This window comes from Ctenocephalides felis, unplaced genomic scaffold, assembly GCF_003426905.1.
Source record: "Ctenocephalides felis isolate EL2017-DRISC unplaced genomic scaffold, ASM342690v1 CF-g0.4_SCAFFOLD_01886, whole genome shotgun sequence".
In the NCBI taxonomy this organism is placed as follows: domain Eukaryota; kingdom Metazoa; phylum Arthropoda; class Insecta; order Siphonaptera; family Pulicidae; genus Ctenocephalides; species Ctenocephalides felis.
The window spans coordinates 169,157,490-169,171,327 of record NW_020538040.1 but is presented as its reverse complement, the minus strand read 5'-3'; the positions used below and the strand labels follow the sequence as shown (position 1 = coordinate 169,171,327).

General features: G+C 29.6%; 1 protein-coding gene across 1 annotated transcript in view; it reads right to left on the bottom strand.

Annotated features, from left to right (window-relative positions):
* LOC113376990 (patatin-like phospholipase domain-containing protein 2) overlaps positions 1 to 13,544 on the bottom strand; it is an 85,991-nt gene extending 72,447 nt beyond the window's left edge. Inside the window, exons 1-3 of the mRNA XM_026617139.1 lie at positions 13,308 to 13,544; positions 1,461 to 1,693; positions 140 to 328 (exon numbers count right to left, since the gene is read on the bottom strand). Of these exons, the coding sequence (XP_026472924.1) occupies positions 140 to 328; positions 1,461 to 1,693; positions 13,308 to 13,467 (582 nt within the window). The 5' untranslated portion in view covers positions 13,468 to 13,544. The remainder of the gene's footprint in view (positions 1 to 139; positions 329 to 1,460; positions 1,694 to 13,307) is intronic.
* Positions 13,545 to 13,838: the final 294 nt, after the last annotated feature.

Below are 13,838 nucleotides of genomic sequence, written 5' to 3'. Positions count from 1 at the left end.
CACCTATGATCTTATGGAACGCATTTCTTAACATAGTATTTTTAACCAGGACTTCTTGTGCCACAAATCTGATGTGACTATTCATGAATGCCATAATAATTCAATTCTTTGATATATATGTTACTCTATTTTAACTTACATGGAATAACTGCGAACTTTCATCCCTCGGACAAATATCAGATTCACCACAAAATGGGCTAACTGTAACAGTATTCTCATCAATAGTTGGCAAATTATCACTAAATCCTCCGTCCATATATCTGATTCCATGAAAACGTGGAGGAAGCAATCCAGAAAAGACAGGAATAAAACAAGATGCAAGTAATGCCTAAAAATCAATTGGAAATATTAATGATATTTCAAAATCGGTATAATTGATTTTTGGATGAAATTATGAAATTACGCGGGCTACACGAGATCCGGCGATGTTCACAACTTGATGTTGGGGGATACACACTTCACACAGGACATAAACACTGTAATAAATATTTTATCTGACAGGAAACATAGCAAAAATTTTGGACATGTTTTTACTCAATATACAGAATTTTGTGATAAAAAGACAAATATTACATATACATAAAGGAAAATGAAAATATGTTATATGAAATGAGTAAAATATTTGAAAAAAAATTAAAGCTAGAGATACGTAGATTTTAAGGGTGTATTCTAGTCCAGAAGCATAAAATTTATGTGTTTTTGGAAAGACTGCAAACATTTTTTTACAATTCATTTCTTTTGTAAGTTGTTAATTAATGCTTTAAGAATGCAGAAAAAAAATTAAAATTAAAATCATAAGCACAAAAGCTCATAGAATTTTGTAAATTCTGATTGCTGTTAAATAAAGTATAAAAAAAAATTAAAATCAATCAAAAAGGTTTAATTCTAGCAGGTGATGAATGGGAGGTAACCATACCCCTGATTTTAGCCCTCCAAATAATCCAATAAAAAAAGGAAAAAGAAAGATTATTAATCTAGAATAATGGCACAGTCGTATGAACTATGGGCAAGTTAAAAACAATTTTTTCACAAAATCCGAAAAAACAAATGTCTGGAAAATAAAACAAATTTATTTCACAACTTCTTTTTTGATATTCTCGATTTTTTTAAATAGTAAACATCGGAATTGGGGAATGAGTGTAGTTCATACTGATGAGAAGTCTATAAAAAAGACTCTAAAAATTTCAAGTAAATCGGTGCAGTAGAAGTTGAGAAATCGTGGGCATCGTATCGAAATAGACAAGTTTCGAGAAAAACGCGTTTAAAGTTTCGCTGAGGAAGGAATCAAGAATCCTCCTCTTGTGCACATATTCATGAATAGTTCAACTCCAAAAATATAAAAAAATCGACTTCTTAAAACTTCTAGACTAGAATATCCCCTTAAATTGAATACGTTTCTCTAAGCACAAACTATTAATTTTAATTAATACAAAAAACTAACTTTATAAATAAATATTCACCTGTAATAAATCTTCTCGGCTATTAAATTGCGATACTATAACATTTTTTCCGTCGTATACCCTTGTGAGGGAAATATGCAGTTTTCCATTGACCCTCAAATGAGCATCTTCGGGTAAGAATTTTTGTAATCCTTCCAAAAGGACATTTTGTATATTGAATGAAGGACTCAAAGGTCCCAAAGAACGTTTCCTAGCTTCGTTTACGACACGTAAAACATCACTGGTCATTTCACCTGAAAAAAAAACGATAAGATTTAATTATTATTTGTTTAACTTTAATCATATCACAGTATATTTTTAAATTATTTACATACTCATGACCATGAGAATATTCTAATCATCAACCCTGTTCAATAAGAAAACAATAAATCGTTTTATTATTCGATAGTTCTATGTGTTATCTATGTTACACACATGCCTACATATTTTCTCTTTTTTGTTTCTGATGTGAACTGCCAATATTTGTATATGACACATTATTGAAATATGAACAATATCTATATAAAACATTATTATCGAACGCATGTTTGAGTACGGTGTCAGTGCACTATATAGTTATTTTCATCATTAAAGAAGAACCAACCGTCAAGATTATACTCGTTAAAAATATAATATCGGGATGAATATAAATGTAATATCACAGCTTTCATTGGAAAACATTTGAATATTTGTTTTTTGTAAAAAAATATACTTATGAAGAAAGTCGGGTAAAGACAGGTGGTAATTGCTGGCTCCACCTCTATTCTATAAAAATTGACTAAAAAATTATATCAATTGAAATTTGTTTAAATTTTTTTTATGTCAATCAAAACTTTATTAAAGATTTGTTTAAATGTTGTCATGATTTATTCCGATTTGCTGGCAATCCTGGCTTTGTCCACAGTAGCTTCATCTCATCCGACATTTGGTACAACAATTTTTTACCTACTCCTCATTATAATGATAATGATTTTATGGAACATATTTTAAACCATCTTAACCTTGTTTTTTTTTAACTAGGACTTCTTGTGCCACAAATATAATATAGGGATGAATACACATGCCAATTTTCTTATTAACTTCCCGTAGGGTAAGTTATAATAATGGGCCAAAAATCGAAAATGAAAAATTTTGCACATCTTGAGGTTTCTAAACATTTTGGCATATCTCAGAAAAAATGGATGTGTGTGTAATTTTTCGTCCAATTTTTCGGGCGCACAAATCAACCGATTTGAATAGTTGAAAAAAAATTGATTCCAAATGAGAGGGAGATGTGCTGATTAGTTTTTGGCAAAGGCAGGTCCAGCCGTTACGGAGATACGGAGCAAAGAGTGCAGAAAATAGAACCCGAGCTTTTGAGAGAACGAAGTATCCGATTTGAATGATCCAAAAGACATTCAATTTGTAATGATTGGGTGATTAGTTTTTGGAAAAGGCAGGTTTCGAAGATGCAGAGCTAAATATACAAAAAATGTAGTTTTTGAGAAAACTTAGCATACGATTTGAATGATTCAAAAAACTTATAAAATGTTACAGTCTATCTATTTGAAAACATTTAATATTCCTCGAACATTTCGTTTCGGTACGGGAAGTTCCAGCAATTTACCTTAAGGCACTATGCCATACATCTATAGTTTCCTTATCTATGATAAATGTAATATAACAGCTCTCATTAAAAAACATTCGAATATTTGTATTTTGTAAAAAAATGCTTGATGATTTTACTTGTTGCAATGAAAGCCTCTCTTGCTCTTTAATTTCCTCTATTTTTTTATAATTGAATCCAAATTAGTCAGATATTATTTTTATTATTAAAATTGAGCTGCATTTTAACTTAATCTTATCTATGATACTAAAATTGCTAAATTCTTGAATTTTAAGTTCCCTTTCCATTCAAATACTTTCTATCAAATTGTTATTGCACAATTACAAAATAAAAGAGTTCATTTTTACAAAAAATAGTTCGAAGTAATTCGTTACTTGATTTTTATAGATGCAATTTTAAAGCCATTATTAGAAATATCCAATCCAATTCATTTCAATAACGCCGAATCGAATAGAAATGTCCAAAGTTCCGTTTTAACTGTAAATTTGGTATAAAAAAATGTGTATAAATTACATATCATGACTTATAAAACCGTTAAGACTTGCTAGAGCAAAATCAATCAAAAAACTTTGAATGTATGAAGTTTCGTGCCATGTCAGGCATCATGTCGAGAAATTATTATTTTGAGAAAAAAGATGCAAAAACAATATCATGGTTTTGTTACTGATATCGGGAACAGGAAATTTCAATAAACCTTTACCTCAAAATTTATAAAAAAAGATTGAGAATAATATAAATACATGAAATATTCTTCCTCTTTTTGTCAACATTTTATTTCTTCTCCTTCCTCAGTTTATGTTAATATTTTATATTCTCATTTTTTCTCAATTTATGTTAATATTTTTTATTCTCATTACTTTCATTTTTGACCGCCAAATGGCATTATTTTTTACGTTTTTTTATTGGATCTTCGGAGACGCTGGACCTGCCTTTATTACAAAAATCACCAGTTGTTCATTTCATCAATACAAATAAAATATTTTTGAATTAATTAAATCGGACGCTCCGTTATCTCAAAACTCAAAAACCATTTTTGGCACTTTTTGCCCCGTATCTCCGAAACGGCTAGACGTGCCTTTGCCAAAAACTAATCAGCACGTCTCCCTATCAGTAGAAATCGAATGTTTATTGAATTATTTTGAAAATTTGTATCCGCACACACATACACGCGCACGCGCACACGCACACACACATCCATTTTATCTAGTGTATGGCAGAATGTTCAGAAACCTCTGAAACGTAAAGATATTTAAAAAATTTCATTTTCGATTTTTTTTTGTGATTACCATAACTTACCCCACGAGAAGTTAATAAAATTTTATTTCTAACAAAAGCATGTATAAAGGAAAATCCCACGAATTATTCGCACACTGTTTTGAGTTCAAAAGTATCTGATACAAGATAAGGCAGCAATAATCACTCAAAATTCTTATAGATAAAAAATATACCGTGAATTTTCAACAAAAAATATCAGTTAACATTGTACCGAATAAATCTTCACCAGTTCAGTTCAGATCATGTTAAAAAAAAAATTACTCATTCCCATATCAAAATGAATTATGATTTTCGATTTAGTCGTATTACAGACGTAACAAGATATTTAAAATGTAATCTATGAATTAGTTGAGAAATAATTAGCATACTGTGCATAAATATAGTTTATTTTGCACACGTTAGCATTGATAGAAAATTAGATCGAAATTCAATATCTGTCAATTGTACACAATGTTATCAATTTGGATTTTGAACACATTTTTAATTAAGGCAGGTTGTCAAGCGACCAATTAATAAAAAATAGTTAACTAATATTTTTTCTCTTTTCACCTAAACTTGGAAAAAAGAAAATTCCATATTATGTTTCAATATGCAAGTAGTAATGTTGTTTATTATTTCAAACTATAATTTGACTACAAGAATGTGGCAAAACTACATTTATAATCACTTGTTTATTTTAATTTTAAATAATACAAGTGCGCTTGTGAAAATATTATTGCAATAATAGAATTTTCGAAGAAATGCCTTGAAAATATTCACGTTAATTTAAATATATGAATATTAAACACATATATACAAGAATAAACAATCAGCAAGCAATGCTATCAAATTGCTGGGTCATCTTTCAAAACTGAGGAACTTGTAATCGTACGAACTACGAATATAAGGATTTTATAATTATAAACTACAATTATAATTTGATATTTTTTTTATAATTTTAACTTAATAATTTTGGCTTAAATATTTCTCCGTGTAACTAATTATTAGTTTTATTTCAATTTACTTGACTTTCACAATGACTATGATTAAAATATTTAATTTACTGATACTTTCTCTAAAAGTGCCATTAAAATTGCAACGTCCCGTGACTCGAACAAAAACCATGTATTTAATTTAAAATTTAAAAATACGTATTTTTTAAATAACACATCCAGTGTTTTAATTTTAAATATAAAGCCTTGAATTTATAAAAATTGGCACAGTAAATAGCATGAGATTTTTTTAGAACGCTTGAAAACCAGATCGAACAAGTTAGATGCTTTTAAAATTTTACCTCATAATGCTTTATTAACACAATTATTGAGTTTATTTTTGCAATATTCATGTGCACCGAGATAATTATGTGAAAATTATTATTTTCACCAGTACTTTGACCTAGGTAAAAAAAAAATTACTAATAGAATTAAAAATATCTCAATTAGGCTGGTGAATTTAAAGGGTTAGTTAATCTCGATATTAAATTACTGACAAAGCATAGATAATATTAAAAATAATTTTATTTTAGAAGAATAACATACATTTTGCCAAATAAAACATTTTTCAACTCGACAAAGTCTAACAGTAAGTTAATAATCACTACCACGTCACAGTTTTTTATTATTATATTTTTATCTTAAATTTCTGTTTATTATTCAGATTTGTTCTCTGTATTTAAGTTTAATTTTTTTGTGTTATTCTCCACAATTTTTCCTACAGGACTAATAAAGTTTTGATTGACTAAAAACAAATGATCAAAGAGTTATCAAACTAAAACTGATGATTTTATTATTTTGATTACGATTGAGATGAACTAATAATTTTATATTAGAAAACAAATCTCTAACTTCAGTATTTGATATTACAGCAGATAAATAAATATAGAAGATTTGTTAAATAAAATCAACAATTTTAATATTTGCTATAAGATAGATGTACATATAATATAAAGAAGTATAGTACCTACTGGAATTATGAATTAGTTTGATATATAGTGAGACCTGAAGTAAAATCTATTTGATCCATTTTATATTTGATGGAACTTCATATGACAGTAATTCAATGTCATTTATTTATCAAAGTTTTACCCTTTCCACTCGCGAATTCCGAGATATATATGAATTTTGGCATCCGAGTGGAAAGAGTTAAAAGGCTAGATGTTAATATATCTATGTATCCTATAATTAATGAATGTCTTTTTTGCATAAAGATAGATTTTTTTTTCAATAAGGGCTCGCCCGTAGGTAAGCGATTAAGAGGGACGGGACTTGTTTCAGAGGTCCCGGGTTCGATACCCACTTCGAGCAGCCTGTTGTCAGGCAGCAGTGACAACGATTTTCACTTGGAAATATAGCAATATGTTTCCAAGTTAAAATAGCCCTCAAACGGCATTGCTGCACTATTAAAAATACTCGCCGTATTACAGAAATTATAATAATAATATATCATATAGAGATGTGACAACTGATTGGGTTTAGTAAATATAATGGCTTATGCTAATAAAGACAGATTGTAATTAATAAAAAAAAATATTTAAAAAAATGTTGGATGGAAGTCCATTTAGTGGCGTAGTACAAGCTATATTATAAATTGATTCAATTATATTACAATTGGTAATCTTAATTTATTAAAACCGAAATCAATTATCAATTCCACGTGCAACAGTATTGAGTATCAATTAATAAAATCCTGATTATTATTAATTTATTGGTGGATCATGTGCGTCATGATGCTATCTAGATAACAGCGTATCAAAAGTCAATGCGATTTCGCGAAAGAACACTCCAAATGAACGGATTGATTTATTGTTATTTTTTCAAAATAAAAAGTAATAATATAAGAGAAATTACTATTTTAACAATAACAGATCATCAAAGTGCGTCATTGAGTTTATTGTGTAATGTAAATAATTTTTTTACGATTTTATTGTCTTTCATTTATTATCTTTTAATAAATTATTTTTGTTCGTGATAATAAACAATAATAATATTCCACTCCAAAACATCGTAAACTAATTTTATTTTATTTTTTTGTCATTAGTTTTTCCAAAAACTAATTTTATTGTTAGACATCACTACTGTAAGTTTCAAAAGACGCCCTATTGTATTCTTGTTTATCTGGTTCCAAATTTTTATTTATTGAAGGTTCATAACATAGGAAATAATTTTCATTTTTTTTTAATTTTTATATTTTTTGGGATGTGTACATGAGGGATTCATCCATGTATATTTGATATATTTTATTAATAGACTATTAATTCTCTTCTTATATAATCTGATACAAATTTTAATCAAAAGGGCTATTTTTCTTTTGAAATCAAAAATCGCTTTTACGCCAATTTTTTAAATATCAGAACAGTTTTCTCGTGGGCCATGGTAACTTTATTAGACAATTTAGTGAAAAAGGTATTAAGGGGGCGCCCATTAATCACATGATCGTTTTTTTTAAGGATTTTTGGAACCCTACCCAAATTACCCAACCTCCCCCACCAAACATCACGTGTATTTTTAGTTACAAAAAAAATTGTATTTTTTTTTTTGAAAATGTGATCACGTGATATTTCGTGATTTTTTTGTTAAACACTCCCCCCCTCACCGTGAAGAAAACGTTTTCTTTTCAAAATTCCTGAAAAAATCCTATTTTTTATGTCACATATGACTGACGTGGCCCTATATGTATAAAAGCCTTCTACCAAATCTCTTATTTCGGACATGTCAGCCAAATATGACTGACATGGGGATTAACGTGTTAATTAATTTCATTTATAACGCCATACATACACATTTTTAAATAGGTAAAATTCCTATCCTATTGTACAAACAAAAAACATATGCACTTTCTTCGCATATATAACTTTACAGCAAATATTACTTGACCTTTGACTTTTGTTAAGTTCAATTTTTCTTCAAAAATATAATGGTAATTGATTATTTGAGAGTTAGTACCTTGCAATAGTACCTCTAATTTTCACACAATTTCAATGTATAACCAATATTTTTTTTAAATTAATGAAGACTTTTGCATTTATAAAAAATACCATCAATCCGGATGTGCAATCACTGGTTTGGCATTTGATTTAGACTAGTGATGTGCCAAGTCGAATCAAGTGATTCGAATCATTCGAATCAAGCCTTTAACGACTTGATTCGAATCAGATTTTACTTGATTCGAATCAACTCGCATCAAGCCGCGAAATATTTACTGTGATAAAATATGTATTAACACAAATTTTTCATAAATATAAAATTTTTCATAAATATAAATATAAAAAAATGTTTTAATTTAATTCAATATTATAATAATATAAAAAATAAATATCATAAATATAAAAAATAAATAATGAATTAAATCATGCGAGCCACCCGACTTTAATATGCTTAAATGTATCAGCTAACTCCAATCGTCTTTGTGTGACTTTAACCGCATTCATCGACTAACTATATCATCCGACTTCATATGACTCAAACCGAATCAAGCGGCGATATGAGTTATTTCGACTTCATGACTCAAACCGAATCAAGCGGTGATATGAGTTGTTCCGACTTCATATGAGCCAACTCGAATCAAGCGGCGATATGAGTTGTTCCGACTTCATGAGCCAAACCGAATCAAGCGGCGTTATGAGTTGTTCCGACTTCATGAGCCAAACCGAATCAAGCGGCGTTACGAGTTATTCCGACTTCAATTCTGATTCGAATCATCCCGACTTCAAGCCGTTCGAGCGATATGAGTTAACCGTATGGGCGATACAATGCGTCGTCGTTCTTGCGTGTTTATTTATTTTACGGAGCGCTGAGAGCGATTTTATTCGTGAAATATCAATACCCAATTTTGATAATAATTAAGTGTTTTAGATTTTAAATGTTATTAGAATAAACCACTCGAAATTATGAAACGAGTTTCGGGAATCTTTCAATATAATTCTCTTTTGAAACAATTACTAAACACCAGAAAGTCAGTAAATAATATGTTAACTTCTGATTATGTAAGTAATGGCAAATTCACATTAATGAAATTAACTTTCAGCTCTCAGTTTAGATGCCATCCTTTACTGATTACATAGTAAAATAAACAATCGACCCATGATTCCAAATATTATTTTATATGCTTTAGTGATGCACAATTGTTTGGTAATCTATTATTGTAAATTAATTTGAAGATATGTTTTAGCCGTCCTCAGAATTACATCATTTTTAATAATTTTCAGAATATACTTTTGATAGTGATTTATGTTTACAATTTCTACTTTGTTGGTTATATTGGTTATATTGGTTAAACTGACAATTTTGATTATAAATTTGGATCACTTTTACTAAATTAATACATCCATGATTTTTTTTGTCCATATATATACTTGATTCGAGTTGATTCGAATCATGATTCGAATCAGGTTTTTTTCTGATTCGAATCATTCGAATCGGGAATTTTCGAGTCGGCACATCACTAATTTAGACATTCTAAGTCTTACCAAAAATTTGGTGATTTTCCATAATGGAATAGGCGCAGATATCTTTTTTATTCACTATTTTATTTACTACTTTCCAGTTAAGGACATTTGTTAAATTTGTGGAATTTACAGTTGTCAGCCGTAAAGGGACATTGTATACTAGTGGCATGTTGAAAAAACAACTCAATAGTTCTAATATATAACTCAAAAATATTAAAATAATATTTGTACTAACCTCAGCGTTCTATTCGCAAACGACATTGTGTCATATTTAAATTTATTACTTATCTACATATGATGATTCATTATACAAACAATATCAATCTAACAGTGTTGTTCTGCGTGAGTAATAAATGAAGAACTATATTTTTTATCACACATCACTGTCAACTTTATTTTATCATTCGCGCTAACCCATATTCAGATTCTGCTTATGATCTTGAAATGCACAATGATCGACATTATACATGTATGAATCATATGTTTAGCCTATTTAAAAATCATAGTAATAGTGCGTTTTGTTTTTGTGCAAGCAGATTTAGAACCGTCGCATTTACCATACCACATCCGGGCAAAATATGATTGTTACGCAATATCCGAGGAGAACTCAAAAAATAATAAAGATATCGCACTAACACCTAGTAAAAATTGGAATTGACATATAATTTTTCATCAATTTGGAATTATTAGTTTAATAATTCAATTTGTAAAAGAAGCTATAAAGGACAGATGCCATAAGCATCTCTTGAAGCTTGAAGATCATCCTAATGAATTATTTATCTTCCCTCCTTAATTATTGAGGCGCTTCAAAAGAAATTGCCCCCAACAGATTCAATTTAAATGGTATCTATTTTATTTTATTTTACTATTTGTAAATCTTTTATTGGAGTGATTACTTAACCCTCTATGGACCAAATTTTTGTTTTTTAATAAAAAAAAATAGGAGAACCAAAAATTGTTTGTAATCCTATATACTCGTATGTAAATGATGAACGAAAACTTATGTTGAAACAAGTTTTTTGATGTTAATGAACTATTAATGAGTATCAACGCACTAAATTAATTGAAACAAAAAAATACCTATAATATATAAGGTTAAATTGCTCAAATACCACTGCCCAAGTACCCTATATTTGGCTATATTTTGTCTGATATTTGTACATTATGAATTGGCCAACATGTGCAAATATGTGTGTTGTGTGTGTGTTTTTTTTATAATTGGCTAAATAGCTTATAAAAATTGTACTATTTACAATTGCTATTAATTAATTAATTAATTAAAAAATCAATAACTTTTGCAGACCTAAAGGTCTAATGGATCATATTTTAATAACGTGGGAGAAACATCGTTTAAAGACCAGTTAGGTTTCATACCTGTGAATTTAAGTTCTGAACAGTGAGAAGAAGTCAGATCATACGATTTTTTACCTGTTTAGGGTCTTTAGTTCAGAATTTTAGAAAATCTGCCTAAAACACTAAATGTATATTGGGAACAAAATTTTAAATTCCTCAGGTAAAATTTATTGGTTAATTAAGTTTTAAAAAATTATCTCACAACAATTGCTCATAATTTTATAACTCGGGAGAGTAATCGTTTCAGGTACCATATAGGTTTCATACCTGTGAATTTTAGTTTTGTATAGTGAGAAGTCACATCGTACGATTTTCTACCTGTTCTAGCCATTAGTTCAGAATTTTAAACAATTCACATGTAAGCCGAATTTAAAACAAATAGATATCGAGAACCAAAATTTAAAATTCTCATTTACAGGTAAAATTTATTACTAAGTTAGTAATTAAAAGTTCAATGGGTTCGACAGAACAAAATATCACACAACAATGGGTCATATTTTTATAACACAGGAGAATCATCGTTTCAGGTATAATATAGGTTTCATACCTGTGAATTTTAGTTTTGAAGTCAGATCATACGATTTTCTACCTGTTCGGGTCCTTAGTTCAGAATTTTAAACAAACTGCTTGTAAGCCGAATTTAAAATAATAAATGTATACGAAAAACAACACTAAATTCTCATGAACAGGTTATTAATGGAAATTTTAGGCGATTTGGGTTTTCGAAGGATAGAAAAGGCAATTAATGTAAACTAAAAACATTTTGCGCTTGTAAAATTGTAATGGTCGTTCACCGTGTATCTTAAATTCCGTTCATTGATTAGAACAGAATGATATAAGGTCAGGCATGTTTACTATTTATTCTGCAATAACCTTCTGGTCGATTACAATATTACGCGATGGACAGTAACACTAAATTTAAATTCTCAAGCACACATACAATAATGGAGTGTGTTTGACACTATTCAAAATGCTAGGAAGTTCTACTAATACCTCTAAAGAGCAATAAATTATTGTACGAATAGAAGTGAGGAACCCTGCGTTCATGGGTACATCTGCACAGCATAAACACATACGCACATGTTTAGAAATCGAGTTTTTAAGTTAGGAATTTCTATGATAATAAATAATATTGTTCATGGATTTGTGAATGTAAACTTTAGATTAAATTCCTAGAATTGAGCAAAGTGATTGTGTTCTTGTTGAAATTTAATTTGAAGTATAATGCTTAACCCTCCGTCGGTCGGCGTGGTCTGGCCAGACTTTTTTCGACTTCAATTAAAAATAAAAAATACTTCTAGTAATCCTATCGACTTGAAATTTCTTGACTTATCCTAAAATTTCATTAGCTGTCGATCAATGAAAAAATCAGGACGAAAAAAAAATGTACAGAAGGATAATTATAAGGATATTAACTTTTGTATACTTCGAACGGTCGGAAAGGTCTGTCTAGACCACCCATATATTTTGTATGAAATATACGTTTTTTGATATATGTAAACCAGTATTTTGTCTTTATTCATGGTATTTTCTATTCAAACTGCGTTGTATATATTCTTTGCTATGTGTTGTAACATGAATGTTAGTATTTTCATGACGAGAGTTCCTTGAAATCCTACCAAACTTATTGGTAATCGCAAACACTGAAAATCGGATGAGTAATGCAATGCATCAACAATTTTTCTACCCGTATTGCGTTCGAAATTTTTTTTGGCTAACCTGTAGTGAAATTATATTTTCACTTTGAGTTTTACAGCTCATTTCAAAGGCGAATCACCTCATTTCGTTTTCATTTGAATTTCACATTCATTTCAAAGGCGCCGAAAAAGAATAAATATTGTTTTTCATTGATATAAAAAAGAAAAATTAAAAATAGCAACGATTTTTTTATATTCCTTGATTTTTTTATGTAATATAATATGTATTATTTTTATTATAAGCAAGCTCAACACATGCAAAAGACGGTAAGAAAAAGTAAAAATCAAAACTATAAATATTTACTACTATTAGTCGTTAATATATAAGACACCAAAAACTCATTTATCCCATATAAATGCATGTAAAATGAATGGTGGTCCAGCCAGACCTTTCCGATCGTTCGAAGGTGAAAAAATATCCGACCGACGGAGGGTTAATTTAAAAATAGTACAATGTTATCTCAAGACACTTCCAAATAATTCTACTAGAAATATGAAAATTAAATTTCACGAACCCAATGGCATATCGCATAGGAGACAGCACGCCGCGATGGCACCAGCCGATGCTCCACTGATCTTGTCCAGCAGAAGATGAGGAGCATATTTGCGGAAACACACAGCGACACCAACATGGTAAATACCCAGGAAGCCGCATCCCGCAAAAGACAAATTCATCGTGCAACTGTTACACTAGTCGTTAATAAAATATTTAAGTAATTATCAATAAATAAAAAAAATGTTTCACAGTATTATCAAGCACTTAAAAATTGCAATCAGATTAGATCAACGATAAGGGAGTGTGTAAATAAAAACTGTAATGGTCGTTTCGCTTTAAAGTTCGGACATGTACTGACGAGTTTAGTTTGGCGAGGTCGCTATTATATATATGCCGTTTTCCTTATCAATTTACAAACACTGGCAGCGCGCGTTGCGTTTAATTCTACGAACCGTTGAATAGGAGACGAGTGCCAGAGGCGCGCGATCATTCGGACAGCAAGCCGCGAACTGATCGCAACGAGCATCGTTGTGCTGGCACGACCAAACAG